Source organism: Anas platyrhynchos, chromosome 6 (genome assembly GCF_047663525.1).
Source record: "Anas platyrhynchos isolate ZD024472 breed Pekin duck chromosome 6, IASCAAS_PekinDuck_T2T, whole genome shotgun sequence".
NCBI lineage: Eukaryota > Metazoa > Chordata > Aves > Anseriformes > Anatidae > Anas > Anas platyrhynchos.
Window position 1 is genome coordinate 35,965,420 of NC_092592.1, and position 27,735 is coordinate 35,993,154.

Consider the following 27,735-nt stretch of genomic DNA (forward strand, 5'->3'; position numbering starts at 1 on the left):
GAAGAACATGATAACCAGTGAAATTACCATTGTATTGATTTTAATTGTTCAGCTACAGAAGGATGTTAATCTGTGATAAGAAAAGAGAAATTATAGCATTTCTATTGAGAAAAGGCCATTACACTAGGCATCAGCTTAGAGCCTGTAGCTAAAGTTTAGCCAGTGCTCCTTAACTATGTCATTAAGAATTTGTAAGTTAAAACTAAACATCTTATAGTCTACTAAGGAGCAAAGGCAGATGAAAGAAATTGCAGCAATATACACATATGAAAATAGTGAGTCTGCAATTAGAAACATCACCTCTGGAATGATTTCCAAATCTCATCACAAAGGATGTTCTTTTGGACAAGAAGGAAGGGCACAGACACAGCAATGGAAATCACTGAACAAGTCTGGGCACTAGAGAAAGATTATCTAGATTATCTAGGCATAGTTTGAAAGGAAGGAAATCTTCTCAAGGCAGCAGCTGCTATGATGTTCTGCGTGGATATATCCAAATTACATTCTGCCAGTCCCTGGCTGTCAGTGCAACCTTTCAGGAAGTACTATTGTCTGCCAGTTTTAGGGAACATGTTTAAACTTACTTTAATGCATTTATTTGTAATTACAAAACCAACCAACCAACCAAAAAAAAACCAAAAAAAAAACCAACAAGCCAAGCAACAACCAAATAAATAAAAATCCACATTTATTCCTGACCAGGTCTAAGGATGGAAAATAGGTATGATTTAAAGCTATTTTTTGCAACTTGCTAGCTTGTCTGAATACATCTGAAATCATGACAGCACCTTGATTTCTACTGAAGAACTTTTCTACTGACATAACCCTGAATAAGCCATTGGGGAAGTAATAGTCCTTAAACTGACAGCATTTATCCGTATACTGATTGCTTGAGTGCACAGCCTCTGCTGCAGCTCATTCACAATGCCCTTGGTGGTCTGCATGTGGAAAAGCTGTAATGTGCTTCAGGAGGTACTCTATAAGCAACAAACTCCTTATTGCAGGACAGAAACTTCAAATATTACAACATTTATGCACTCTTTTAAGGAAGTTTGCTTCTAGATCACTTTTCTCAGGTAAGTGTGTTTCTGTAGGGAAGCATAATCATCCTTCTTTCATCAAAGATGAATCCTCAGACTCCTGAATGTGTACTGGGAGATGGGAGATGAGATTGCTCACCCACTGCCATGACACCTCAATCTCAAGCTCTCTACAGCACAAGAACAAACAGCACTTATGAGCCCTCTGAAGTATGATATTCAGATTTTTGCAAAATGAAGCAAGTAACATGAGGTATTTCTGTCACAGATTTTTTAGTCTTGATTTGAATTCAAGCAAGGACTCGGGATAATGTCCTTGAATTTACAAGCTATTTCTTTGGTTCTTCTTGTTAGCCTAACAAAATGCGGTAGAATGGAAGCTGAAAGTTGAAATATCATTCAGTCCGTATGCCTAATTTTTATACTGAAGATTTGTGTGTGAGGTTAACTATATAATTATCCTGCTAAAGGATATTGCTGGGTTTCTGAATTAAGGCTGATGGCATAGATGAATAAGTAAAGGTCATCTTTCAATGCATTATTTCTTTTAAAGATGGTCAATTTAATACACAAATACTTTGTATTTGGCATGAAATCTCTTTCATGAAAATCACATCCTACTGCCCATCTTTATAAATATTAATTCACAGAATGCATTTACTTCATGTAGCACCCGACAGCCTCTGTGGCAGAACTGACAAGTTAGTCAGTAAGAGAAAAAAAAAAAAAAAAAAAAGGCTGAAAAGTTTACTCCAAGGTATCATATTGCATTAAAATGCATATTTATATATAGATTCCTACTGAGTTGCAGAGGATAAGGATCAAGTTGAAGATGCTGGAAGAGATGAGGATGGAATGGTCAGCAGTATATTCAGATCTTTAAAATCACATTATAGGTGGGAATTCTTCAGAAAAGACTGAAAATAAAACTGTACAAACCAAATGAAACTAAAAACCAGACCACACACAAACAAAGACACACACGGGCTATATACATTACCCTTTGTATATGTAGACCTGAAAATGCCTATGTTGGGAAGGGGCAGAGGTCCTCTACGCACAAATATGATATACATGTATCACTGTTTGTCCATTGGAGTCCAACATAAACTCGAGTTCCAGCCATTCAGTTAGTCCAAGTTGCAAACTAACCGGAGTAATTCAAATTAGCAATTTGTATTGAGAAACTCCCGGTATAACTCTAAAGAAGGTAACATACTGTATATCACAGAGACAGCAGAATCTCTGAATTGGCTGCCAGTTCTTGGGTGCTTTGCCTTTATATACTACGAACATCAAACATGCAGATTTGATTTCAGTGATTGGGGACCTGCCCACTCTGCTTAGTCACTAAAAAGTCCCAGATTCATGCAACTTCTCAGAAGAATCTGTGACTTAGAAGAAAAAGGCTATAAAACATTCATCTTGATTTAGGGAGATCTATATCACTGTACTAGTCTGTGTTACAAGAAAATCTTTACAGAACTAGATCATTAATTTTAACACAAGAGAAAACATATCAGAAAGTGCAGAGGTATTTCAAAATGGGAACGGGAAAATGTCAGGACAATTTTCAGAGGTCACATATTTCAAAGACCTGGCTAAACTTTAAACAATGCTGGGATATGTTGCTGCCTTTGTTAAAACGTAATAACGAATTCCCGTATGAAGACATCAAAAGGGTTTTAATTTACCTTTTGAAATATATATATATATATATGGTGCTATATGTTTTATTATGTGGCAATACAGAAAGCAATGGCCAAATTTCTTGCAGGCTGTTTTTCATTTGGTTTCAATAAGAAAATACTTGTCCTGGTTTGGATGTTGTTCTATATATATATATATATATATATATATATATATATACAGGCATCAAGTCTAAGCCAATATATATATATATATATATTTACTGTCTGATAAATTGGCAAGGATTACAACAGAATAAATCTACATTCTAAACATGTATAAATTTACTTACATAATAACATTGGCTTTGAAATTATATTAATCTGAATAAAATTCTAGTTACTTTAACTGGATTAAATTATATGGGGTTCTATTCTTATGTGCTATGGCAGCTCTGCATACAGAATACCGAATATTCTTCTGCAATTTAGCCAATCAACTTTGGCTGTTGCATTCATTTTTCATTTCAATATTATTGTAAGACAGCTTTTATTTCTCAGCACCAAAGTGAGGTATGCATATTTAAGCTTTTACTCATAATGCTTATTCTACATTAGCTGTTATTATAGAGATAACTGCCTAGATTTGAAGAGCACTGAATTCTGAATTCTAGTAACTTAAAATAATTTCAGATTTATGGGGCCAAAACAGTGTAGTGACATTACTGAGGACTAAGTTAAGTTTGGTAAATGAATTTGTATAATTTCATTCAAGCAACAGAAAAGTGGACCAGCCTAGAACACCATGGAGTTGAATACATTTTTCTGTTTTTTTTTTTTTTTTTTTTTTTTTTAATTCACCATTACACCACAGAATATAAGTTAAAAATTCATCATTTTATAATATAGATATACTCAAGAGAAGACAAAACAGAAACGAGGTTAGCTGTCACTAAAAGCAGGGAGGAAGGGAATCATTTTGTGTTTACATTAACTAGACTACAAAGAAAAGTTCATTTTAATTTTTTCTTTGGTAGTAGAAAATTGATATTTCCAAGCTGCTTTCATAGTACAGAAATCTTAAGCATTATGGAGCAACTAACATATTTTACTTTGTCTATACCAAAGTTAAAGCTGGAAAGTAAATATATTACTTTAAACATGATTTTTACTTTTTTCGCTATATTTCAGGAAATTATTTTGGTCCTTACTTCTGTTTATTTTGATCACTGTAAAGGGAATCTACACAATCATTGTGCAAACAAAATCACCAAAATCAATCAAACACTACTCATTTTCATAATATTTCCTAACTGTTATATAGATAAATAAAAATTGAAATGCTTTCTGAATTGGAATATACAGCTGTATGATTTACGGCTTGCTCAAATGTGAGGTGATTACAGGGCAGACTATTTTACCGCTTCTTAAATGAAAGATGTAATGATTGTGTTAAAATCTTTCATTCTTTAGAAATTATTTAATTGAAATCTTCTGTGGATATGAAATTGTTTTTTATTATGCGCAATATTTCAAAGCTTTACTGTTAGGGATAAAGGACTCTTTGAGAATATTAGGATGCGTTTTCATAACTGGCCTCACCATCTCAAGGGGTTATCTGACTTCTTCACCTCCTCCAGCTGCAAGTTCCCTCCTCCTTCTTTAAGCAAGCATTAGTATTCAAGCAGTTTTGCAGTGAATCATTGGACTGAAAATGTAACCTCCAAAAATTAAATGGTTTTGTTTGAGTAGTGAATTTACCTAGTGACTGAATTTACCCTGTGGGCCACGTAATATTAGCAATAAATTAAGGCCAATTACGTGGAACCAGGATCAAGAGGAAGGATGGGGCGGTGCCTTCTGATAACAGAGCAGCCTTAGATTGGCTTTTCATTGCCTTCTGAGACAATTTTGGCACAGTCTTTGCATGCTGATTGCTTGAGAAATGTTGACTTGTGGTTCACATATATGTGGTGGACACATTATCTGGTCTTCTTTGGACCTAAGTATGTGAAAGCAATTTAGAATTTCTAGACTTTTCAAAGGGTATGAATCCGTAAAGCCTGTATCTTCAGGCATCTAGTCTAATCCAAGTACCACTGAAATCTCATTTTTTCAGAAGTCTCATCTACTAGACATGGAGCAGGAAAATCTCTGCTGGAGCTCTCATAAGATTCTTCACTTTAAAACAGACAATATGAAAAGCCTCTGTTAACTGATTTTTAAAAAAATCCTTAAAAAATTGTTTATATTTCTATTTCTGATGGAAGCATAACTATTCTTTTCCTGTTTTTAGATTACCGCACTCCAGAAACACCTGTTGTAACTGGAAACAGCCTCTGTTAAGTGCTAACCTGAAGTATCTGAGAAGTTTCACACCCAAAAGCAAAAACACCCTCTGCCATCACAGTCCTCAACCAGGCTGCTGCTCTAAGGTCAGTCATATGTACTAGGATATTTGTGTATGGAATAATTTGCTTGTGGTCTGTTTTCCACCTTTTAGGCAACTGCAGTTACATGACAAAATGTAGGACACGTTTTTGAAAAGAGAGGTTATAATGTCATTTGAAGATCAGTCTGATAAAAATATGTATATATAGTATATATGGAACTTCTTCCCTTTTCTGCTGCTCAGGCACACTTTCTAAATTGATATTTTTTATCTGCTGGTAAAATATATATATAAAAAATAAAAAATAAAACAAATAAACAAAAAAAAAAAAAAAAACACCATAATTTAGTCTCTTACCAAAATTTCTTTTCTGGGATCTTTGCCAAAAGTTTAAGTCCAGAGCCATGGTAGTTTCTGAGAGGATTATTTCTCCATGAAGAGCCACAAAGACTGCATTGAGAAGCTGTCACATAGTCATGCTTCTAGTTCTGTATATGACAAATCCAAAAGCTGTCACTGTCAGCAAACGTACTATCGCTCAACCTTATCACTTCCTGACATCCTATGGATCCATCTTTCTAACTTCCTTTTATCTTCTTACTGTCCCCTGGTACCCATCACTACAATAGAATTTACTGCACACCATAAAAGAATTCAGTCAGACTGTCATGGTTCTGTGGCTAATCTTCAATTTCTTTTTACCTTTCAAATTTAAATGATCCAATTGTAATGTTTTTCAAATCTTCTCTGTCTAAAACTTTAGGGATGTTGAAAACCCATCTCTGGTCCACCAGTAAAAGTAATGCCTCCTGCTGTATTGCATTCTGTGGAGCTAAGTATATTAAAAAAAAATGATTTGGATTTGGATCCAAAAGCATTTGGATTTTCAAAAATAGTATTTAGTTGATTGTAATGTAGATTATATGAGTATAATTTTGCATGCAAAGAGCAATGAGTCAAGTTACAAAAGAAGTTTGAAAATGTTGAGACTTGCCTCAACATATATTATTTATTCTGTAGATATTAATACTTGTCTTCAATAATTCATGGCCTGTGTTCATTTTTGTAGGATTCCAATGTTTTCTGAAACCATCTCACTCCCTGGCACGGGAAGGATGAATGGAACAGCAGCTCACATTACAGATTTTCACAGCATTGCAGACTTGAGCTGCTAGCAGGGAAGCCAATGTATGAGAGAGAAACTGAGGAGTGTGTGTTTTAGGAAGAAACCATCTGGATCTCTTAGACAGCTCAGTATGTAATTCTGTTAATACTATAGAGTCTTTTAATGCCACTTTCTGTAATGATGTATCAGAGCTAAGAGATTGTGGTTAGTTATGGGTGTGCTATAGCTATTTTTCTTCAGAGCTCTGTCCTTAATGGCATTTTTACACAATATTTTCTTGTCTTTTGCAAGCTAAGCTGTTTTTGTTCTGTGCACACAGCCTGTCAGGGCATGGTGCGGGTGGCTGTAGTGCAGTGGGTGCTGAAACTGGGTGAGGGGGCTGCAGCATAGCCTCAGCATCCAGCAGCTCCCATGGGCAGGGCTGTCTGTACTGCTGTGGGTGCTCATCCAGAGAGAAGGGGAAGCCCTGCCATGTGCCCCAAAACACTGGGAAAAGGAACGATGTGTTCAGGGCCCTCTCACATTTCACCAGAAAATTTTCTCCTTTATTGAAAGATAAATGTTGAGCAGTGGGATTCAGGAATTAATATTTCAGTATCAAGATTTTTTTTTCTCTTGCTCTCATATAATATTTCTGTCCCTATGCACCCACTGCACCATACTGGACCAAAACACTCTAGGACAGAGTCTGAATCTCCTGTTTGTAACCATGAATGCCTGCCATGTGAATATTAAAAAAAAAAAAAAAGTAATTAAAAAAAAAATAAATCCAAGCTGCTACATTTAAAAATTCATTATTTTTAAACCAACAGCATCTTTTTTGAGTAGCTGTGAGAGAGGTGCTAAATTTTAATGTTATTCTTGTGAAAGATGGATATGGTTAATTTTACCCATTCATGTTTTGTATTGTCAGTTGCTGTGTTGGCTCATTTTACCCATTTACTTTGGTTCTGTCAGGACTAAGGGAAAACTTCTATTCCAGAAAAGCAGAATTGAAGGGAATTAGGTAACTTTTGTAGGCTTTGCCAGGTTGGAATGAAGAGCTTTTCAAGGACCATCAGCATATGAATAGGATTATCTTGGATGCACTGGTAGAAGATGAGTGACCAGACATATTTTTAGCCTTTGGCAGACAAGGAGAATGGAACCTCTGAAAACAGAATGACTGCAACCCAGAATGAAAGAAAGAACATGTCAGGAAACTGGGCAAACATTGTGAATGTTACAGAGGGGAAGCTGAAACTTTTAGAGAAGGGTACAAGGAGATAGGCAGCGTCAAAAATGTTTTTACCTCTTGTTTTTCTTCTGATTTAAGAATCCTAAGATAACGTTTTCCAAATGAGTAATAAATGCCAGGTTGTTTGCAAAAGTCTGTCTGGTGCCACAGCAAATCTTTGTTGTATCGATTTTGAAAGGAGTTACTAAATAGAAGCCTATGTTCGTTTGAAGCAAGCTGCAGGTCCTGGTGAGAAACACATGCTGTGAACTTGGCAACCAGTTCTGAGAAGCAGTGGTTGCCCAAGATCTAAAACTCCAATGGTGCCCCTGCCAGAGGAGAGATTGGCTGACGTCAAAAAGTGCAATCTTCAAAAAGATTTAGCCATCATTTAAAATCCTATTTCCTTTTACAGTGATTTTAAACACTACATTGACCTATAACTTGGGACCTAACCTTTGTACACTGGCTGGCATCTGCTGGCATCTGCTGAAATCTGTGCTACAGCCAAAGTCTTTAGGCTTGACTGAGTTCTTTCTCAAGAGGTTGGAAATCAGCTTGAAATACCTCTTTGAAATGCAAGGTCACTCCTAGAGTCAAGTTCATGAGACTAGGTAGTTTATAATATCTTGTACATGTGAATAGATGATTAGAGTTTAAAGATCCTATGGCTTAGATGACTTCATTGAATAAATCCCATGCATATTTTAAAATATATTTCACAGTGGATGCATTTTTAAAAATTACTAACAAATATTGTCAAACTAGCTTTAATGAAAACAAAGGTAAAACCACAGAAAATGAAAAAATTATAAAGCCTTTTAGCCCTCATGAGAAATATTTTAATTAGCTTATTTTAACCTGCATATATTTTTACATTCATAAATAGCATCATACTCAGGCATATCATCCATAAAGCAATTTATCCCATCACAAATCTGTACCAAAAATGAACAGTATGACTTCCTCTCTTAAGATGCTGCTCTGTCTGCATTGACTATAAAGGAAGTTTAAATGTCTGCCTTAAATTACACAACATATGAGATGACAAATTGAGGTGATATGAATACCATGATGAATTCAGATTTTTGGTAAACATTCTGAGGCAGGTTTTTTTATGATCCCAATTTCTATGAAAGTCAACAGGATTTAAATGAAAAATGGTTTTCAGATCTGCCCTTTTTATACCTGAAATCAATATAATCAACCCTTCCCCATTTCTTCTCTGACTTACCTACATAGATGTGAACTTCCTGGACCAAGACTGTTCCTTGTTATCCCTATGAATAACACATAAGACAACAACACTGATTTAATTTTATTCTCTAGGAGCTGTTTGTAATAGTATTGATGAATAGTACTAATAATAGAACATATTATATATTTTTGTGTTGTTTTTAATGGCTTATTTCCTGCAGCCACAGTACAGAAGTGCAAAAGCCTGAATAAAAACTTAACACTGATTTTACTGTGGGCTTGTGTAGCATGGAAATGAACAAGTATGTACAAAGCCTGTTCTATAAAGTTTCAAAATATGCTAGGGTAAGAGTTCTTCTCCACAGAATTTCCTGGGTAATTCATCTAGTAAAATAGCATAATAATAACTAATTTTCTGTTATATCTTAGCTGAATTTTCCAAGAATATCACTAAAATGAGTGTTGGCTAGTGCAGAGGGGACAAAAAAATATATTTTAGCAATAGCTAGAACATTTTAAGTGGGTTGCTTTATTTACTGGTGCATTTTCGAGCATGGTAAAGGCTAGAAACAGGAGGGAGAAAATGCCTAACATAGCTTTTACCCTTTCTTCTCCCTGAGTCCAAGGAGCATGAAATGAAAGCATTTTTAATGTATTTTATTAAAAATATATTATTATTATTTGAAAAATTAAAGGTATTTTTAATAGTAAAAGCATCTTAAGAACTGAACACTCATGGCCAAGATCTGAAGGGTCTTGGCAAGGAATTAAGTTATAAATATATGCAAGAAGCTTTACTCTAAAAACACTAACAGCCCTGAGCCAAAATGCACATGATAAATATTGAAACTGTGCTTACTAAAATCTGTAGCTTCTAATATGGCAAGAAAAATGTATAGACTTGTAGCCAGACTAGGTATAAGGCAGCAGAGTAATATGGCTTTTTTTGTCCTACTTTTTGTAGTAGTGACTTAGATTTTATATTTCATTATCCATTAAGCATAAAGTACCAGAGGTAGATTTCATAAAAAGAAGTAATAATGATGTATTTGTCATCTGTAGATCTGTAATTGAAAAGTCCTGGGTGTTGCCTGCATCTTCCATGTGTACTTTCATTACAGAGCAAGTAAAAGATGCTATTTCCAATTTCTAAATTCTATGCAACCTGGTTTCAAACATTGTATTGGACTGCCGAGGGAAGTATTTAAGAGATTTGTGGACGTGGTGCTAAGGGAAATGGGTTAACGATAGGACTTGGTAGGTCAGGTTGGTAGTTGGTCTTGATGGTCTTTGAAGCTCTTTTCCAACCTAAATAATACTATGATTCTATGAATTTGAATTAGAACTCATTAGATTTATAATTTATAATTGCTGCATATTTCCTTCTGATGAAGGTCTTTATATATTGTAGAACAAAGTTTTGTGGGATTTTTTGGGGATTTCTAGGTGACCAAAAATCTCAGCTCTGTTCAGTGGGAGCCTGCTTCTTAATGATGTGATTTGTCTCTTGAGAACTCACATCCTCCAGAAGGTTCCTCCTAACCAGTTTGGACTAGGATGATGTCATTAAGAGATCACAGAAGTTGACAAGAAATGAGATGTCATCTCAGAGCACAGTTGCTGAATTTTATTTGGATGAAAATAAGCTGGAATATCCACCTTATCTGGAACTGAACTGAAAACTCAGCTAATGTTCTCCTATCCCTCATGGGTATCAAGTTCTAGTGATGAGCCTACATACAGTCTGGAGCAATCCCCCAAACACACAACAGGCATGAAGTACTCAGCACGAACTGTTTCACTGTGCAACTTCACTGCTGTGCCGTGCTGTTAACATGTATGCATATGCAACACAGCCTAGTAAGGACTAGAATATTGCCCTGTTTTCCAGACTTTCCCTTGTGCATTCCTTGTGAAAAAGCCTCCAGTAGAACAGCTACAGGATAAACACAGATGTTGCAGTAAGATTTTGCTCTGCTGGGATCCCCTTTGTTTACCACATAACTTGTTTTTCTTTTGCAGAGGCTCCACTGATATTATCACAGCTGATAGCACAGTACCTTATCCCTAAGATTCTCCAATTCTGCCCAATCCTGAAATGAATATTTTGAGAGTTTCTGAGATTCTTTTTTTTTGCTCAATAAATGTTATAGGAAATGAGATATAAAATCATATCAGTATCTTATCAAATTCTCACCCTCTTTTCATTTTCAAAGTGATCCCTACATTTAGCTGTGCAGTCTTGCTGAGATAAAATGTGGGTTGTGCAACTCCTTCTCTCTGTGGGACATTATTCTATTGCTTTGATGATAGCTTTCAGAGTTTCTATCACTACTCCGTGTCTCAAAATATATTTGTTGCAGGGGCAGCCTCCCATCTGGTGTGCTCTTGACAGGTAAAGTCAACTTACTACAGAAGCAAAGGTGTGGGGATGATGAAAAAGGAAAGGAAAGCATAATGTTTAACTGTAATGTTCCTTTCACAGGATGTGAAGTCGTTTGCTGCACAAGCAGCACAACTGTCTTTGTTCTCTGCATGGGTGCCAAGATGTGTCATCTTGGGAAGAAGTAGGTAGTTCGTAAAGAAGTCACTGTTTCAGTAAACCTGGTCAGACACCATGTTTCTGTGGAAAATAATTTATGTTTATTTTCTGAAAAGCAAAATGTTTCCATTGTTGGACCTTGCAGGAAAAATAAAAAAATATATCTCCCAAAAATGAGATCCTATCAGCGAAGAAATTAATTTAATCTAAAACCTGTATTTTCCTTTTTTGATGGAGGCTTTTCAACCTGTTGTTGTTTCAACTACTCTTTGAAACAAAGAGGAATTTAAAAACAAAACACTAATGTTTACTGCAATGATATTTTAAAGATCTAGAAATGGCAACTTGTGACACAAGCTCCAAGGCTGCTTATATATAAATACCCTGGAAATACAGGGTTATGTTTGTTTATACTGCGCAGTTCATACCCCTAGGTGGAGAAGGTCACCCAGAACTCAGCATCCTCTTGGAGTTTCTTAGCTCCCATTAAATGTAATTGACTTGCCCGAAGACTTGTGGGTTACTGGGAAGAGAACGAGATCTTTGGGATTAATGGGAGAGAACAAAGAAACCATAATCACGGCTTTTAGTCATAACTATTGATAACACTGAAGGTCATTGTTACCGTAATCCTAATGGTTGCAATAAAAATACAAGCTTTTGAGAGCAGTAGGTATTGCAGTTTTTCCTATGGCAGCCAGTATGTCAAAAGTTATTTTACTAGCGATATGTCACAGTAAATATATTTAGAATCATGCAGTACATGAAATAATAGATAACTTTCCCATATGGTATGGCAAGATTTAATTCATTCCATAATTTGAGCTATTATTTTTATAATAAGTATATATGTAAAGTCCTACACATATATGATAAACTCTACAATATCAAGTATGTTACTAAATACTTATGCAATTCTTATGATAATTAAAAGTACATCTTACAAGGCTAAGAACTCCAAAGGCCGTGGTTAGGAACTGGTAGCTTCATCTCATTTTAGACTGTGATGGCTTTGTGTGCCTTTGAAATTGCTATGCTCTTCAAAGAAAAAAAGAAGGGCTTTAAATATTTTTCCTTCTCTTTCAGCTTGGAGCTATGTTTCAAAATGAACTCAATTTTGAGTAAAGAGAGTGTTCTAAATTTTAAAATGTTAATATAAATACTGCATGACATCTGTGTAAAACAGGTGCCTGCTCTACACAGGACTGTATTTTTCTTTATGTCAGATGTCTTGAATAGCAAAAGTTTCAGACTGTTCTGAAACAGGCTTCATAAAAGAGAGTTGTACAACTCAAAATTGCAAAGCATAATGACAATAGACAATTATATCTCAGGAGCTGAACTTAAGCCATTTTTCTCTCACACCCATTCATTTTTATCTACATTTATCATTATTATCTGCATAGAGCTACATTTTTTTAAGAAATACTTGGTTTTTAATCTTAGTTATTTTAATTTCTTTATTCAAGGCATTTTACTTTTCAGAGAGTGAATCAGGTACCCAGATTGCCTGCTCATATGTTTTCTGAGCAGTGTTTGCTGTCTCTAGATACAAAGTGAATTCCTGTAATAGATTTATTGTGAAGGAGGAAGACTCACAGAGCTTTAGCCTCATTTGTCTACTCTCTTGACTGTAGTTTAGCATCTGACTCTGTGGAGAGCTTGAAAGAGATGGAAAATTTAAAAGCAGCTGTGGCTCTGTGCCACAGTTAGGAAACATGGATTTCTCCACAGAAACTTGTGCTGTGGACTCTTTTCCATCACGTGTCTGATGCAAAACTGTATGCCTGTCTTGTGACCTACTACTGAAGGATAAAGGGAGGACTGAGATCCCCCCACAGAGACATTTAGCACAGGAAACCAGTGAACTCTTACTTTCTTTCACAAGCCCTGCTCAGTGTGACTTTTGAAAGTGCTTTGGACACAAATTGAAACTGAGCTAATTTGGATTACCATTACAGCAGTGTCTACCTAGACAGGAGGCAACAGAGGCTCTGTTTTTCAAAGACAAAGTGCTCCAGCACAGCACTTTCCCCTCAAATTATCCCTGGTAGACCAAAGTTACAAATTTATCTTTCTGCCAGGTCTATGAAGCTCATACAGTTGCAGAAAACTGTTGTGCTCTCAGTCACTGAAAGGAAAATTATGAGCTAATATCCAGTGTTCACGACTTACAAGTACTTACAGATGAAAAAATGCACCTCATACCTATAAAATGATTGTGTTTGGTTTACTGTGTTTACAAAACCTTTCCATTACTATCTCTTCAGAGTTTATTGTAATCTGAGATTATTCTTTTTTTTTTTTTTTTTTTAATCAGTCTAGCCATGGAAACTTAAATTTAAATATGGTAAACATAGAAACTTTATGCCCTTCTCAAAGAGTAACTAATCAGTTTACCATTACACCTTTGTTGTTTCATAAAAACACAACAATAAGTAAGTGAGAACATTGCCATTATTTCAGAGAACACTGAAGATTCATCGGCATGCCCACAAATAGCTTGTCAAAATACAGCTAACCTTTTCTTATTATAAATAAATATCTATGCCTTTGCACCATAGCAAATATAGTATGAAATATTAACTTCATGGTATATCCAGGTGCTTCCTTTAAAACCAATTAAATAATAAACCTGACTAATATTTTCTGGTCTAGGATCAAAATCACCTAGTCCTGAAAGGAAAGATGTGAATTTTCAGCCCACACATGTGGACTGAAAATAGCACTGAAACAAATCACAACCTGAATTCTTTGGTCAAAAGTGGCCTCCTGCACTACACTGCTAAACTCTTAGTTTGCTATTGTAAATCTAAACAACTTCCTTTTCATTGCCTCTAGCCGGAATTAGAGACATAGCCTTTCAATGGCTCTTTGCTGTTGCAGAGAATTACAAAGGAGGGCAACTCACATTCACTTCAGAAATAATGACAAATCAAGGTTATTTCTGTATTATAGTGATGTGAGAATGCTTTGATATTTTTCTACCACTATAAATCTAAACAACTCTCAATTCCAATTCTTGAACATGGAAAGGATCATTCTATTAACTATGATAACTCCAGCACTGAAACATCAGCTGGTTATTTATCCCCTTTCTCCATCAAGGCCTACACTGCAGTCCAGTAAACATATTTTTGATTAGCTGGAGCAATAAAATGTGGCTGGAAAAAGGTATAACTCTTTGAGAAGAAAAAGAAACTAAAAATATTGGGTAGGAAGAAGAAGAAATAGGAAGAATCAGAAGAGACCTGGAAAACTATAACCAGAAAATCACAGAGGACATAAAAATAAGGGTAACTGAACTTACCATTTGACTCCAGTAATTCACTCATTTAATTTATCCCACCTGTGTGTAGGAAGCATCCATGGAATGCCAGTATTCAAATTATCACGTCCCAATTTCATGAATGTTGGGCAAAATGGAGATCCATAATTTTGTACTACAGCTAGCCTTCTATTTTGGTATATACAAATATATACAAATACTGAACATTGCATGTCCAGTTTTTAGAAAATACTCTGCTTTTTTTTTTTTTTTTTTTTTTTTTTTTTCCCAACAGAAAATAAGACAATGTGAATTCTAGTTAGTAAGAAAATTACGGGATTGGAAGACAAAGTGAGAAGACTAAAGATACTGAAAAAGGGACATTCTTTTAAGAATTTTGGTATTTAGAAAGGAGTTTGAAGTGTTTGTATATTCTTTTTTTTTTCTGTATTCAGCACAAATTTAGCATAACTGATTAGTTATCACATTCACGCGTTATCATTAACAACTCTGGTGACTAAAGAAGGGTGAATTATTGAAAACATTTTCTTTTTCATATCTTTCTGTAAAAGTAGAATTCTCTCTCTCTCGTTCTTTCTCTCTTTTTTTTTCCATACTACTCCTTTAAATAAAATAAAATAAAATCAATAGGAAGAAGAAAAAAATACCTATTTTAGAATAATCAGTGAAGTCAACCTAATGGAAGAGAAAAAGAGTTTTATCGCTTACATAGGAATTTCCCGGTGTGCTTAGTTAAATGCATTTCTAAAGATAATATTATAAAGCATTTTAGATAATATGTATCTTTGCAACATTATCATTTGCCAGCCCAGTGTAAGAGCCTCTAAGCTAACTCTGGTAAGTGCCTACTGCATTCTGGTACCCCTCTTCCAGTGCATTTGAGTTAAATATTCCCTCTAGAACAAATTAGAGCACAAAACATGTCAAGCCTTCCTCTAAAAGCCTTGGGAACTTTAACAGAAAGCCTGTTATATTTGTGGGCTGAATTGCTAACAAAGATGCTCTGTGCTTTTTTGTTCAGAGACTAAACATTCAGAGTAATATTAGATTCCTTCTTAAAACACAGTAATAAGTAGTTAATCATCATTACTGCTGTCGTACAACACTAATTGTGATAAATACGCAGAACTAATTTTAATAAATCTGGAATTCTGTGGGAATCCCACAGTTTCATTTCATTTGAGTTGATATCCTTTTCAAAACCTTGTAATTTATGGTTGAATCCACATTAGGATCCTTTCGTGGATACTTGCACAGCAGAAAGAGATCTTTTAACCAAGAATAGTTTTACAGTACAATATTTACACACAGCAATATTGGTACAGCATAATGTTAAACCGCTTTCTCTTTACCATCAAAGAGTATGAAAGCTCATTCTTTAAAACTAGTTGATTAAAATCTGTTGGCAGTTGTAGAAAGTAAAATATATATGAAATGATTTAGCTATGGTTTGCTCTGTTATCATAATTTATAAACAAATACATAAAAATTCATAATATGTTTTAAAAGGCAAATAAATATTTAATATTTGCCTGAGGCTTTCCCAGGAAACCTTGACCAGCAACAGAATTGCTAATTTCTACTTCTAAAACGAGACAGAGTTGCTTGATTAAATGAAAACTAAATATTGACTGTGTACCTGGAGTGGCCAGCATCCACGCTGCCACAGCCTGGGATGGCACCAAGCCCAGTGGAGCTAGTTTAAATCATTTTACTTCATCAACTGCTCCCAGTTTCAACTTATGCATGGCCATCAATATCTGGTTCACCTAAAGAACTGCATTTAGGTTTGCCAAATCATGCAGTTGCTGATGTCCAAAACTATAGGATTATTCAATAAACGGTGGGTACTTTCCCAGCTAGGCAATATTAGTGGCTTGTGATCAAACCAGCCTGGAACACATGGTGCTTTATATTGTGAGCTGGGATTCAGCCACTGTTTAATTAATAAATAGTCTTCACTTTGAAGATCTGCAGCAAAATTAGCAGTAACACAGGCACACACACACAAACAACTCCTTAGCCTGCTCAAGCTGCAGAGCTGCTGATTTTTAAAATGTGGATAACACAGAGAGCAAAGCAAAAGTAATAAAGAACTGAGGCCATCATAGTGCTCCTCAGGTAAAAATAAGCTCCAAGGTCTCTCAGACTCTCTTGCAGGAAACCATGAAATTATTAATTATTATTATGTTTTCCAGGCATCTAAAAGGTAATACTCCTTGACACCTTGTCCCTCTTCTTCCTGTGTACTGGCAAAATATACCCTTCACTCTGGGTTGTATTTGATAAGAGTTAAACCACACATCATTTGACAGAAATTTGCATCATGCAAGATGGGCCAAAGAGCAGTGGCTGCTGAATACAAACAAGCAGATAAACTATGATTTGATTAAGTAAATGCTGTGAAGTGTGAAATACAGGGTTCAAGCTGAGGAAATGTGGGACAAGATTTTTCCCCTCAGTCCCAAACGATGCGTAGTGCTGAGTGCTCAGATCTAATTGCAGTTTGCCTTCAGTGGCATTCATGGAAATTGGTATTAAATTGGGATATTCCTGCCCTCCTTTGACCTGTGTGACGTGACTGACAGAACAATGTCAGCGTGTCCCAGTCAGGGAAATGGGAGCATCTCTCTGCTTCTGCAGTTATTGATGGCGCAGTTCAGCATTCAACAAGGTAAGACGTGAATGTGAGGAAAAAAGAAATTCCTCCTTTTGCTGCAATGTAAGCGAATGTACCAGATCTCACAAAATCACAAAATCTAAAGAGGATGGAAGTCCCTGCTGACTAGTTTTCTTAGTCCCTGGTTTAGAAATTGCTTTCACATTAGCTCACAGCTACAGCTTAGAAACTGGTGTAATTGTCATCTAGCAGAAGATCCTGTTTGTCCTCCTACATATCATCAACATGATCAGTGGCTGAGGAAGCCCACAGAATGGCAATAAGGCAATATTCCTGCCGGGAACCCCCTGACATGTTGATTTTGGAGCCACTGCAGCGAGCACGCTGTGCTCTCCCAGGGCTGGGAATGCAGGTTCCTGTGCATCCGAGTGTGCCCGTACTGCCTCTGATTCCTAAGGCTGGGCAACAAATGGCTTGTTTAAAGGGCAATGCAGAGTCTGAAGCTGTGCTAATACACTCTCTCAGCCCATTTTGCTTTTCCAGGGGCTATTTCCAGTAGAGTTAGGATAGAACAAAAGCCTGCTCTGAGAAGCTTCGATATTCTGGCTTCCTTGAAACAGAAAATCCAAATGAAATGGCCAGTAATTTCAAAAAATCCAAGGGAAATACGAACAAATTGAACTTTATTGTTACTGAGTACTAAGCCACTAGGGCATATTCAAAGTTTGGCGTGCTTGTTTTGCAACTTCTGTCCAATTCTAGAAGTGGCCATTTTATCCTGTTTTGCACTATTCATACTATCCTTGTTCTTCCATTTCCCTCTTGCATTTAATTGTCCTGTTTCATTGTTGTTTTGAGTCAAGAGTCGTTTACTGTGACTGTTGCCAAGTTTCTACTAAGTTTACAAGCAAAAAAAAAAAAAAAAAAAAAAAAGGAAAGAAAAGATAACTACAACCATTTCATTGAAGTCAGTACAGCCACATTCTTGGCATGAAGTATTACTTACGATTAAAAACAGCAGATTTAAGTCAGCAGCTTTAAGTCACAGCCTCTTATTAAATACAGCACAACAATACTATATATTGTAAATGTTACGGACTTCAATTTATCACAGGCTTGTTATGGGAGCATTAATAATTTTGCAACCATAATCCCGCAACAATATACACAGTAGAGTACTAAAGCCTCAGTGCTGCAAAGGTTGGTTGGCTTATAAATAATATATATCTATTTCATATATGCATGAGTTTAACTATCTAGTCTTATCAAATTTCACCAAGAGGTTGATTATTAGGTGCAGACTGAAAATATGTCCCTGTCATAGGCAAGCACAGTTATAAAGGACAGATTTTGAATCAGCCAACGCTCCACATTGGGTGGGATGCGCAGGATGCAGTGGCTGCTGGCAGGTTTTGCCCATGCCCTGCTCCAGGCAGCAGTAATGCATTTATTGCAGTGTAGTTCTGGACCACAAGATGGCTCCAAGCACATACATTCAAGCCTAATAAATTTTCAGATTATATACTTAACACAGTTCTGGTAAATGGCAAGTACTGAAACATGCTGATACTTTAATGTTTAGAAGAACGGTTTAATTAGGCACAATCATGAGCCAATTGTAGGCACTTGTACAGTAACTAAACAGAAACTTTAACAATTTGCTTTTATAAATGTTTAAATATGATATTCAGGGCAATTAAAATGTGCATGACTACATCATGCTGCCTGAAGTTGATAATTCCTCTGAGCGTTGTTCTCTGAATTTTCTGTGTCCGCGAGAACACCAGCTTAGGACCAAAATCAGCAGCAGTGTGCTTGGCAGGTAGACAAAGCCACTGGTACTGGGAGCTTCCCAGCTGCCATATGCATCTGTGCAGACATGTACGGAATAACTACAACTTTTTTAAGAAGTCTTGATTCTCGTTTCCTTAACTAGCCTCTCCAGGACTTGGGAGTTTCTCTAAGGTTAAATTTACTACTGAGGGCTGTGGCTGTGCAGTGGAGATGAAACTCTCCAAAAATCAGCAGTGGTACTGAGGTTCCTGGTCTCTCCTTGTGAGGTTGTTGTAGGCTTAGAACTAGAACAAAGCCTTCGTTGAACAATGTCTTCATTGATGTATACTGATTCCTTAGCCCTTGGCACCCTAAGACATTTATTCTACTCTAAGCAAAGATTGCTGCCCTAGGAATAGGTTTCATTGGTGAAAATTGAATTTTTATGTCTCAAACAAAATTAATTTACCAAAATTAACAGCCTAATTTGTAATAGACAAATGAGGTCTAATAGTATCTCCAGTTATCTGAATTAGACAGTATATCAGTTATCTGAATTAAACTATTTAAACTATTTGTGCTAGCAGTGTACTCCAAGAAGTCTGGCCTATTCAGTAAGCTAAAACTCTTTACTAACTCCATAAACTGGGAAAAGACATTTTAAAGGTTCAGTTCCTGGCTGCCACCCGCCTAGATGAGAGCTCTGCCTGTGCTTCAGTCTCGGCTGTCCCAAGTGTCAGTCATCACAAAGCAGTTACATCAGGGTGGCTTTGTGAGCATGCTTAGGGAATACGGATGTGTTGGGTGCAGAACAGGAAAGCTAAATGGGAGTTTTTCCCTGTGGTGACCTAGATAAAAATAAAATAAAATAATACTAACAGAAATAAAGTCAGTATGAGGAAAGACCTACAACACCCTTCAGTTTACATGTTCAAAATAATATGTAGATTTTCTTAAAATCTAGATTAATTATTTATCATTTATTGTAGTTCATTGAGAAGCTACTCAGCTGTTGAGCCAGGCTAGATTTTAATGACTATTTGGACTTTTTTTTCTCTGAATTTTCTAGTTGTCTGTACACTTATGAGATTAGAAACTGAAAATTTTTAAATCCATTTTGAATGGATTTGAACCCATGTCATTTTTATGTCAAGTGACAATTCTGAATGTAAATAACCCCCAAATGAAAACTAGCTGCCAATCTGCACCTGGTTTTGCATCAAAACTATGAACATTTGACAAAATTGTCAATCTTCACTCAGTATCATGTAAACTGTTCTTAAAACATACAAAATTATTTGACATATATGGGCTGGGGTGAGCGCCTTGCCTAGTTTCAAGGCTCATTCCAAATGCCTTACATGAGTTTATAACGAATCAATGCTCTGTCTTCTCTGCACCAGGAATAATCTATACCATTTAGACATAGCAGTAAATTTAAGCTTTATAGGAAGTACTATCTAAAATCTGTTTAAGATATTTTTATATACTGGAGGCACAATTCTGAAAGGAAAGACTTTTCCTGAAGGTACACTTTGCCAACTTCAACAGTTTTGGGGCTATTGTGAGGAAAAATAAAAGAAAACTTTCTGCTGTCAGATACTCCTTTTTATACACAAGGTACAACCAGTGATGTAATGGCTTCAGCAGTGAGACATTTATTCAGTAAAAAGCCTCAGTAAACTTATAGACAGTAAGAGCAAGAGTGTTTGGTCCATAGACAGCGTGATTGTTTCAGGAATTCTAGACAAATTTCTTTGTACCTTATCTTTAAGTTAGGTTAGACTTTCCTTTCTGGGGAATGTTTTAGATTAAAGGAATCACAATCTCACTGGCAATAACTGTAAACATACATGAAGTATGTCATAACATTTTCCCCTGTTAAATAACATGGCCTTGAAGTTTTTGTGTAGATTACCAATGTAGTACAAACCTGCTGCATAATCTTTCCCTGGGCAACCAGCTAAGGCATTCTGTAGATACGCTTTCTGCTACAGAAATTAACAAATAATAATAAGATAATAATAAAGGCCAGTTGTTTCTGGAGTGAGTTCCAGAATTAAGAAATGACTTATGCAGATTTAAAAGTTTCCCAGGAGGTACTCATACATATACATAGAGATTTTCTCAGAAATAAATTCTGTGCTTATAAGTGTTCAAAATTTCTTGTTCTCTTCATTCCTTGTTTAGGTTAAGTAACAGAAAATAGTGGCTGACAGACAGAGGAGGGCTATGGAATGACAAAATCTGGGAAACGTTCAGGGGAAAAAGAGGAGAAAAAAAAGTGACTCCTGTTCACTAATTGATGTGAACTGGTTTCACCAGTACAAATTAATGGAAAAGTTTCACATGGGCAATAAAGTCAGATTTGCCCCTTGTCATTTAATAATGACAGATTTTAGCATCCTGATCCAATGGTAAGATTCCTGTGAACTTCAGTGGGTTTGCATTGATATGATCCTCCGATCATGAAGCTTTTTAAGAATCTCTTAAACAAAAGCAAAGCCCTGTGACCATCAGCCCGTGAGAATCTATGGACTTAAAGTCCATAACTTTAATGTCCATTAAAAAAAAAAAATAAAAAAAAAAATGCAGCCTGACAATATTATTTCAAGCTTCTTTTATTTTGTGCTAAGATTCCAGAAAAGTTACAAGTTCTTAGGAAACAGACATAATGATGTCTGCACTTTCAGTTGTCACTACCACTTCGGTTTTTGTTGTGTCCTTTTTGCTGCAAGTTTATTATTTTCCACAGATTTTTGGTAGGGTAAAGTTTACCTACTTTGGTGCAAAATCAGTCTCTTTTTCAACTCAGTTTACCAGGAGCTGCAAGGTTTTGCAGCCAGGCAGGTAAGAAGCACTTGTGCATCCTGCTGCACTGACAAAGAACCGTAAGCTCCAGGAAAGCTGTATGAGCTCTGCAGCTGTTTCTGCCTGTGAACATCTCTTTGTGAATTAAAAGTAGGCTGCAGGTGGCTCTGCCTTTCCCATAAGTATACAGTTGAGGAAAGGATGCAAGCAGCTTTCTCCTTTCTGCTTCAAACTAGAGTCAGTAGAAATAGGGACTCTAATCCCAGGGAGAGAAAACTGTTGAGAACTCTGGATACTCACCTGAAAGGCTGATAGCCACCTCTGTAGGAGTGGGATCAGTTCTCTCTCCTTTGCAGTAACAACTAAGAAAATGAATTGCACCAAGTCCACCTGCTGTGCCCATGGTAGGGATGGGGTGATTAGCAGGCTGGCTTGTTCCCAGGGTCACTGTGGTTTGCTCTGTGAATCTGCTGCAGCACAGTGACTCTGCACTGCTTCTGCTGCAGGGTTGTAGCTTAATGCCACGATGTAGCCTTAGATCTGTTCCCTGCCAATTATCCCTGTATCTCATATTTGGTTTGTAAGTCAAAACAGGTTTTGTTCGGCAGCCAGCTGTAGGCTTAGTCTAGTTTCAAAAAATCAATCTGAAGTATTTATGCTTCATAAATCACCATCAGCTATACATACTGGAGAATCAGAACACTGCAAGTAGATAGCTGCAGTAAGACAAATTTTGTTTCATTTCTAATTTATAATCAGTATCATATCTGAGCTCTGCTGATATGAGTTGAATGATTCCACCCTTACAGAAAGCTATGAGGAAAATCCCCTGTTCTGTAGCAGGAGAGTAATGAAGGTCCTGTAGCATACTAAAGGGGCAGGAGGATCCACAGATTAAGGCAAGCAGAAAAATATATATACTGTTGTAGGACAAAAAAAGTAGAGGTGAAAAGATGTATGACTGTTTCCTCTTTGACCACTAAATGTTTGGTGTATAGATGCACATTCAGGGAAAACACAGCTCACACATTTCTGTCACCTGCCTCCTCCACAGCTGGTGCAGAGCTGCTAATGGCCATACAGGCTGCCAACGTATCTGATAGTCCCTGCAGCCCCTAGTTTACATGACTGGCTTGATTCACACAAATCATGAGGCTGCTCCCATAAGTAAGGACTATTCATGAAAACAATGATTTTTCTTGTGCATACCTAGCAACAGTGTACATACAAATTCACCAGTCACTTGGGGCAGGAACTGGAGAAAGTACAAAAATTTGACAATAGGAAACAAACCAAAAGAGCGTTCTCAAATGAAGGGAATGTGTCCATTGGCAACAACATGGAGATTTCACAGCTTTGTTTCCTGAAACAGAATTATATATATATGTATGTATCTCCAGAATGTAAAGAGTCAGCCAAGCTCTGTCTTGAAAATTAGTGAAAGGAGACGCACATGGGAGGCAGATCTCACTTAAGTAGCAGTAACATTTTAAGTGCTTTCTCCAGTGGCAGCCACACACCTGTGTTTTCTGAGCTTCTGTCACTCTCCTGGCATCAAATGTAGCCCTGGGGCAGTTAGCTGTATTGTTTAGGTGATGCTAGCATGGAAGCTTCTTTGAGAAGTTCTTCCACAAACATGGTCCCTAAGAGTTTTCCTACATGGTAGTTAATTCAGAGATCAAAGCCTCTGTCTGATATATAGTGGCTATCATAAGCAGACAGGTTTAATAAAGCCTCTCTAGCATTAACTCTCAAGCAATAATCACGCACTAAAGTGAGTTGGTTCCCCAATGCGGTACTGATGGGTGCTTTGTAACTACGTGCAATATTAATAGCTAGGAAGACTTTCCTGAAGGACATGTCTTCAAAGGCCACAGGAAAGCAGATAATTAAATACATTCAAATGTGAATTAGTTTGCTGCATTTAGTGGATTAAGCCTAAACTTCCCTTACAGTAAAGGTGTTCGGGACTCAATCTCTTCCTGCACAGACGAAGTTAAGCAAACCCTCTGCAAAAGTAGGCTAAGGCAATAGAAGGATTAGTGGCTTGGAGCTTGTCATTGGGAGGAACGGAGGATGGATTGGAGGAGTCAGGAAAAAGTCGAGGCTGTGGTTGTTTTGCCACCTCTCTCCCACATCAGAAATCTGCAGTCCCACACAGCCTCTTCTGCCTGATTACCGGGCGCACCTGGCTGCGTGAGGAGATGAGGAGGTCAGCTCACCTGCTGGGCAGAGCCTAGCGAGAGGAGCCGAGCACCTCCCTGGGCTATGTGCATTAACAATAAGTTAATAAGGCTTTAAAACAACACTGATGCCTACACGCCTGGAAAGCCCGCTACGTACGTACTGCAGAAAACATCCCCACGCTGCTAATCCTTCACGCAAAGATTACATAAACGTGCCAAGCTCGGTGCCGGCAGCTTCGAGCTTTTAGGAGCAGTCTCTACGACCTATACCTAGACTCGTTTTCCCCCCCTAATTTTTTGGGCTCCGTCTTTTCGGGAGCGCAGACCGCTCGCCTGCGACGCGCACCGAGACGCCTCAGCTGTGCTGCCCCCGGGGGGCTGCGCCTGAGGGGAGCCCCCCGGGCAGCACCGGCGGAGCTCCGAGACGTGTCTGGGGGGCACGGCAGCGAGACGAGGCCCCCTCCTCAGCCTGAGGCGGGGCGAGGAAATCCCCAGGATCCCCCCCCCCGCTGCCCCCGCCCGGGGACACGCGGCGTTAGTCACCGGGACCCTCCCCCGGCTCGGCCCCGTCAGCGGGCGGCGGCGCCGCTCCTCGCTGCCCTCCGTGAGGCGGCCGGGGAGGATGGCAGGAGCCGGGCAGCTCCTGGCGGGGCTCCCTCGGGCCGCGGGGGCGAGCTGAAGCCCCCCGGTGCCCCCCGCCCCGAGCGGGGAATGAGAGGCGGCGGCGCGGGGCTGCCGGAGCCCGCTGGGACCCACCATGAGGGAGCTGGCGATCGAGATCGGCATACGGATCCTGCTCTTCGGGGTCTTCGTGTGAGTAACCCCCCTCCCCGGGCAGCGGGGACCTCCGCTATACCGCCGCAACTTTCCGTCCCGGCGGCCGGGAGAGGTGCCGGGGGGCTGAGGGGAGGGAGAAGCCCTCCGCAGCCCCTCAGCCGCCGATGCTGAGCCCCCCAGGACGACCCCTGCCCTCCCGGCACCCGGGGAGCGGAGCTGAGCCGCTGCCCCCAGGCTTGGGTTCTCTCCCCGGGGTGCGGGTGGCTGCGGGGAGCACCCCAACCCTGGGAGTTGCCGGCGACCTGCGGGAAGGTTTTTGAGAAGGATGCTGCTACTTTGTGGGAGAAGTGTGCAAAATATTAACAAAAATCTGCTGCCTTTGTCGTTCGGCCAGCTGTGGTTCTTGCTGTAAGGCTGTAGGTGCACCTCAGCATCTGGCTTGAGGCAGTGGGAAGAGCTGTGGGTACCCCGGGGCAGGCAGCCCTGGCTGGGAACCCCCGGCTGGGAGCTGGGGAAGGACCAGGACCGTGGCCATGAAATGTGGGTTGGAGCTGGGTTTGAAAAGCGTGTGTGCACTCTGGTATGTAGGAAGGCAAGTCGTGAAAAGCTGGTTGCTGAAAGACATGCAACTACCGCTGCATGAACACTGCTTTTTGCTCCTTCGGAGAAAGCAGTTACGTGGTATTTCAGTCCATGCTTCAGGCAGGCTTCTCGTTTCCCTTTCAGGGCTGTACTCACTTCTTTCTGGCAGTTTGAGCAACAATAATAAGTTTGATTCTTAAGTTTCCTTAACGCTTGAAGATGAGTATCCTAAATCTTTGCGATCTCTCTAAAGCATCACAGAAACCAGATCAGATTCTACTGCTGCTTGTTTGCCTCCTTAGCAGCGGATTCTGTTGATTGCAGATGCAGCAGTAGCAGGGCAGCTATTAAACCACGGTACTGACTTACAGCTGGTGATACTGGCACACTTTGATCTGATTCCTTTCTGAACCTCTCATGGTTAATGAATAACTCGCCCAATTTACTGGTAGTGGAGCCTTTCCTCAATGCTCATTTCTCTCAAATATTGATGCAAATCAAAAGGCTTGCAAGATGTTTAATAAGTGTCATCCTTTTTCATTCTAGGATAGGCTTTGATACTTTCAAAAAGCTCTGAGGTATGTTTGATATCTTTCTATTCCGTTGCGTCTTACTTTAAAAGTAGCCCTGTTCCTTTCAACCAAACTCTTACGTGGACTGCATGGGATTGCAGGGTGAGTGAAGACCTCAGGATCAGATGCTACATCAGGACCTTACCTTTTACACATGTAATTCATCACTTGCACCATCTAGTAAGAGATCTCCTAATAGTGTATTACCACATATGTAAATCATGTAAGCAATCATTTCTTGCTTGTGCTTGTCTTCTGTCCTCATTTCTCCTCTCTGAATGATTTTGTAATTTTTACTACTCTTTATGCAGTTGTTCTAAAATTAACTGAGTGCGTGGCTGAAGAAAATGCTTTTGGTAGATAACGCTACATGGCAAATGCAAAATGGCTAGTGACTACACAAGTAATTTTCATGTTTTCACATGGCATAGCTCCTGTCTTCTTGGAATTCTGGGGAATAACTTAGATATTGTAACAAGTCTTTAGGGGCATTCATTGACATCTGAAAGTGCTAAACACATTGTTCATGTCAGGGTTGTCGGTATGTAGTTTCATGAATAACTGCATTTTATTTGTTGGTAATGATTGCAAGTCTATAAACTCTAGGTAAATGAAAAGAATGGCTTTTATAGTCAAATAATCTGAACATAAAATGACTTTTCTTTTTTCTCTTGAAGTAGTTGTCACTATTTTTCTTAGTTTTGCCAAAGAGGCACTCATCTTTTGAAACTTATTTTTATTTGTTGTTTTCTGTGGTTTTGTAGACAGCCAGAGCTTGCATTTTTATGGAGTTTTGAGTTCACTGAAATTTCTTTTCAAGAATGAACAATTAGTGATGAAGTTGGAAGCTCTGGGACTGGAACCCAGGCAACAGCAATGTAAGCTGTACTGCAGAAACTATTTCTAGGAATGAAAAGGCTGTACAATTCCTCCCTCCCTTGGAAAGAAATGCCACTAACATCAGTGAGTTGGGGCCAGGTCTGAGACACAATTTGTTGTCAGTGCTAACTGCAACGTAGATGTTTGTCCACCAGGAATTGGACTGAAGGGAATTAGTTCATTCTGAGGTGTTGATAACTTGGGTCACTACCAACCTGTGCAGTGTTAGAAGTCTGACCTTGAAGAGAGTGGTTCCAGAGTTATACGCCAATCATTTGAACCATCTGTGCCTCCCAGATGTCTTTTCAGCTTCAACCTACTGATTAATATAACTCAGAGTAAAATGCTGGCATATTTTCTACCATAAAATACAAAAGGGAAAGGCGCATATTCCATGTTGTAGTTTTGCTTGGTGATAAATGTAATTTCATAAAAATGGAGGTGTGAAAACTTATGTTGATTACTGAAATTGAGTATAGTGCCAATCTGAATGCATTTTACAGCAACAACAGCCATATTTTCGATACTTAAGACTGGCAACTTTTTTATTTCCCCAGTAACTATAATTATCAACTTTAGTCATTCCACTCGAAGGCAAAAAAGCCCTATACTTCTTATTTAAGTTCTCTTCTATCACAAGAATCTACAGCATTACAAGTTATGCGCATTTTTGATGGTTGTGTATTGGTTTAGATGAATTCAAGAGACTTTCAATAAAAATAACAGCAACAACTGACTCAGTTCTACATGTTGTGTACTTAGCAATTGCTAAGTGTTCACTTGCCAATTAAAGACTGGTTTAAGCATTGAAATTAAGCAGCTCAAGCTTCTGTGCATTTACAGAGATCTGTGCTGAAGGGCATTTTATCCCTCAGGATTTACTAGTATCGAAGGAGAGATTAGTTAGGGGAGATCTATTTGAAGACCTACAGCTGTCTAAAATTCAGAAGCAGGATTTAAAAAAAAAAATAAAACGGTTGCAGTCAAAAACATACTTAATGCTCACTTTACTGGGAGGCTAAATGGGCATTCTTTGAGTACCTTCAGAAAAGTAGCTCTCAAGCCACAAATTACAACAATACTCCTATTCTGCCCTACAGCCTTT

At 38.2% G+C, this 27,735-nt stretch overlaps 1 protein-coding gene and 1 long non-coding RNA gene across 8 annotated transcripts in view; both read left to right on the plus strand.

The window, feature by feature from the left end:
• Positions 1-11,224, plus strand: part of LOC106017591 (uncharacterized) — a 125,038-nt gene extending 113,814 nt beyond the window's left edge. For 6 of the 7 annotated variants that reach the window (XR_011810158.1, XR_011810163.1, XR_011810157.1 and 3 more), the window contains 2 exons: positions 4,965-5,103; positions 6,130-7,558. This is a non-coding gene — a long non-coding RNA (uncharacterized lncRNA). Of the gene's footprint in view, positions 1-4,964; positions 5,104-6,129; positions 7,559-10,962; positions 10,995-11,084 lie in introns of those variants that run through there. The other variant, XR_011810162.1, reaches the window with a different exon arrangement.
• A 12,717-nt stretch (positions 11,225-23,941) lies between these two features.
• The window catches only part of PLPP4 (phospholipid phosphatase 4), a 61,535-nt gene continuing 57,741 nt past the window's right edge, over positions 23,942-27,735 (plus strand). The window contains exon 1 of the mRNA XM_027460447.3: positions 23,942-24,633. Within this exon, the coding sequence (XP_027316248.1) occupies positions 24,578-24,633 (56 nt within the window). The 5' untranslated portion in view covers positions 23,942-24,577. The remainder of the gene's footprint in view (positions 24,634-27,735) is intronic.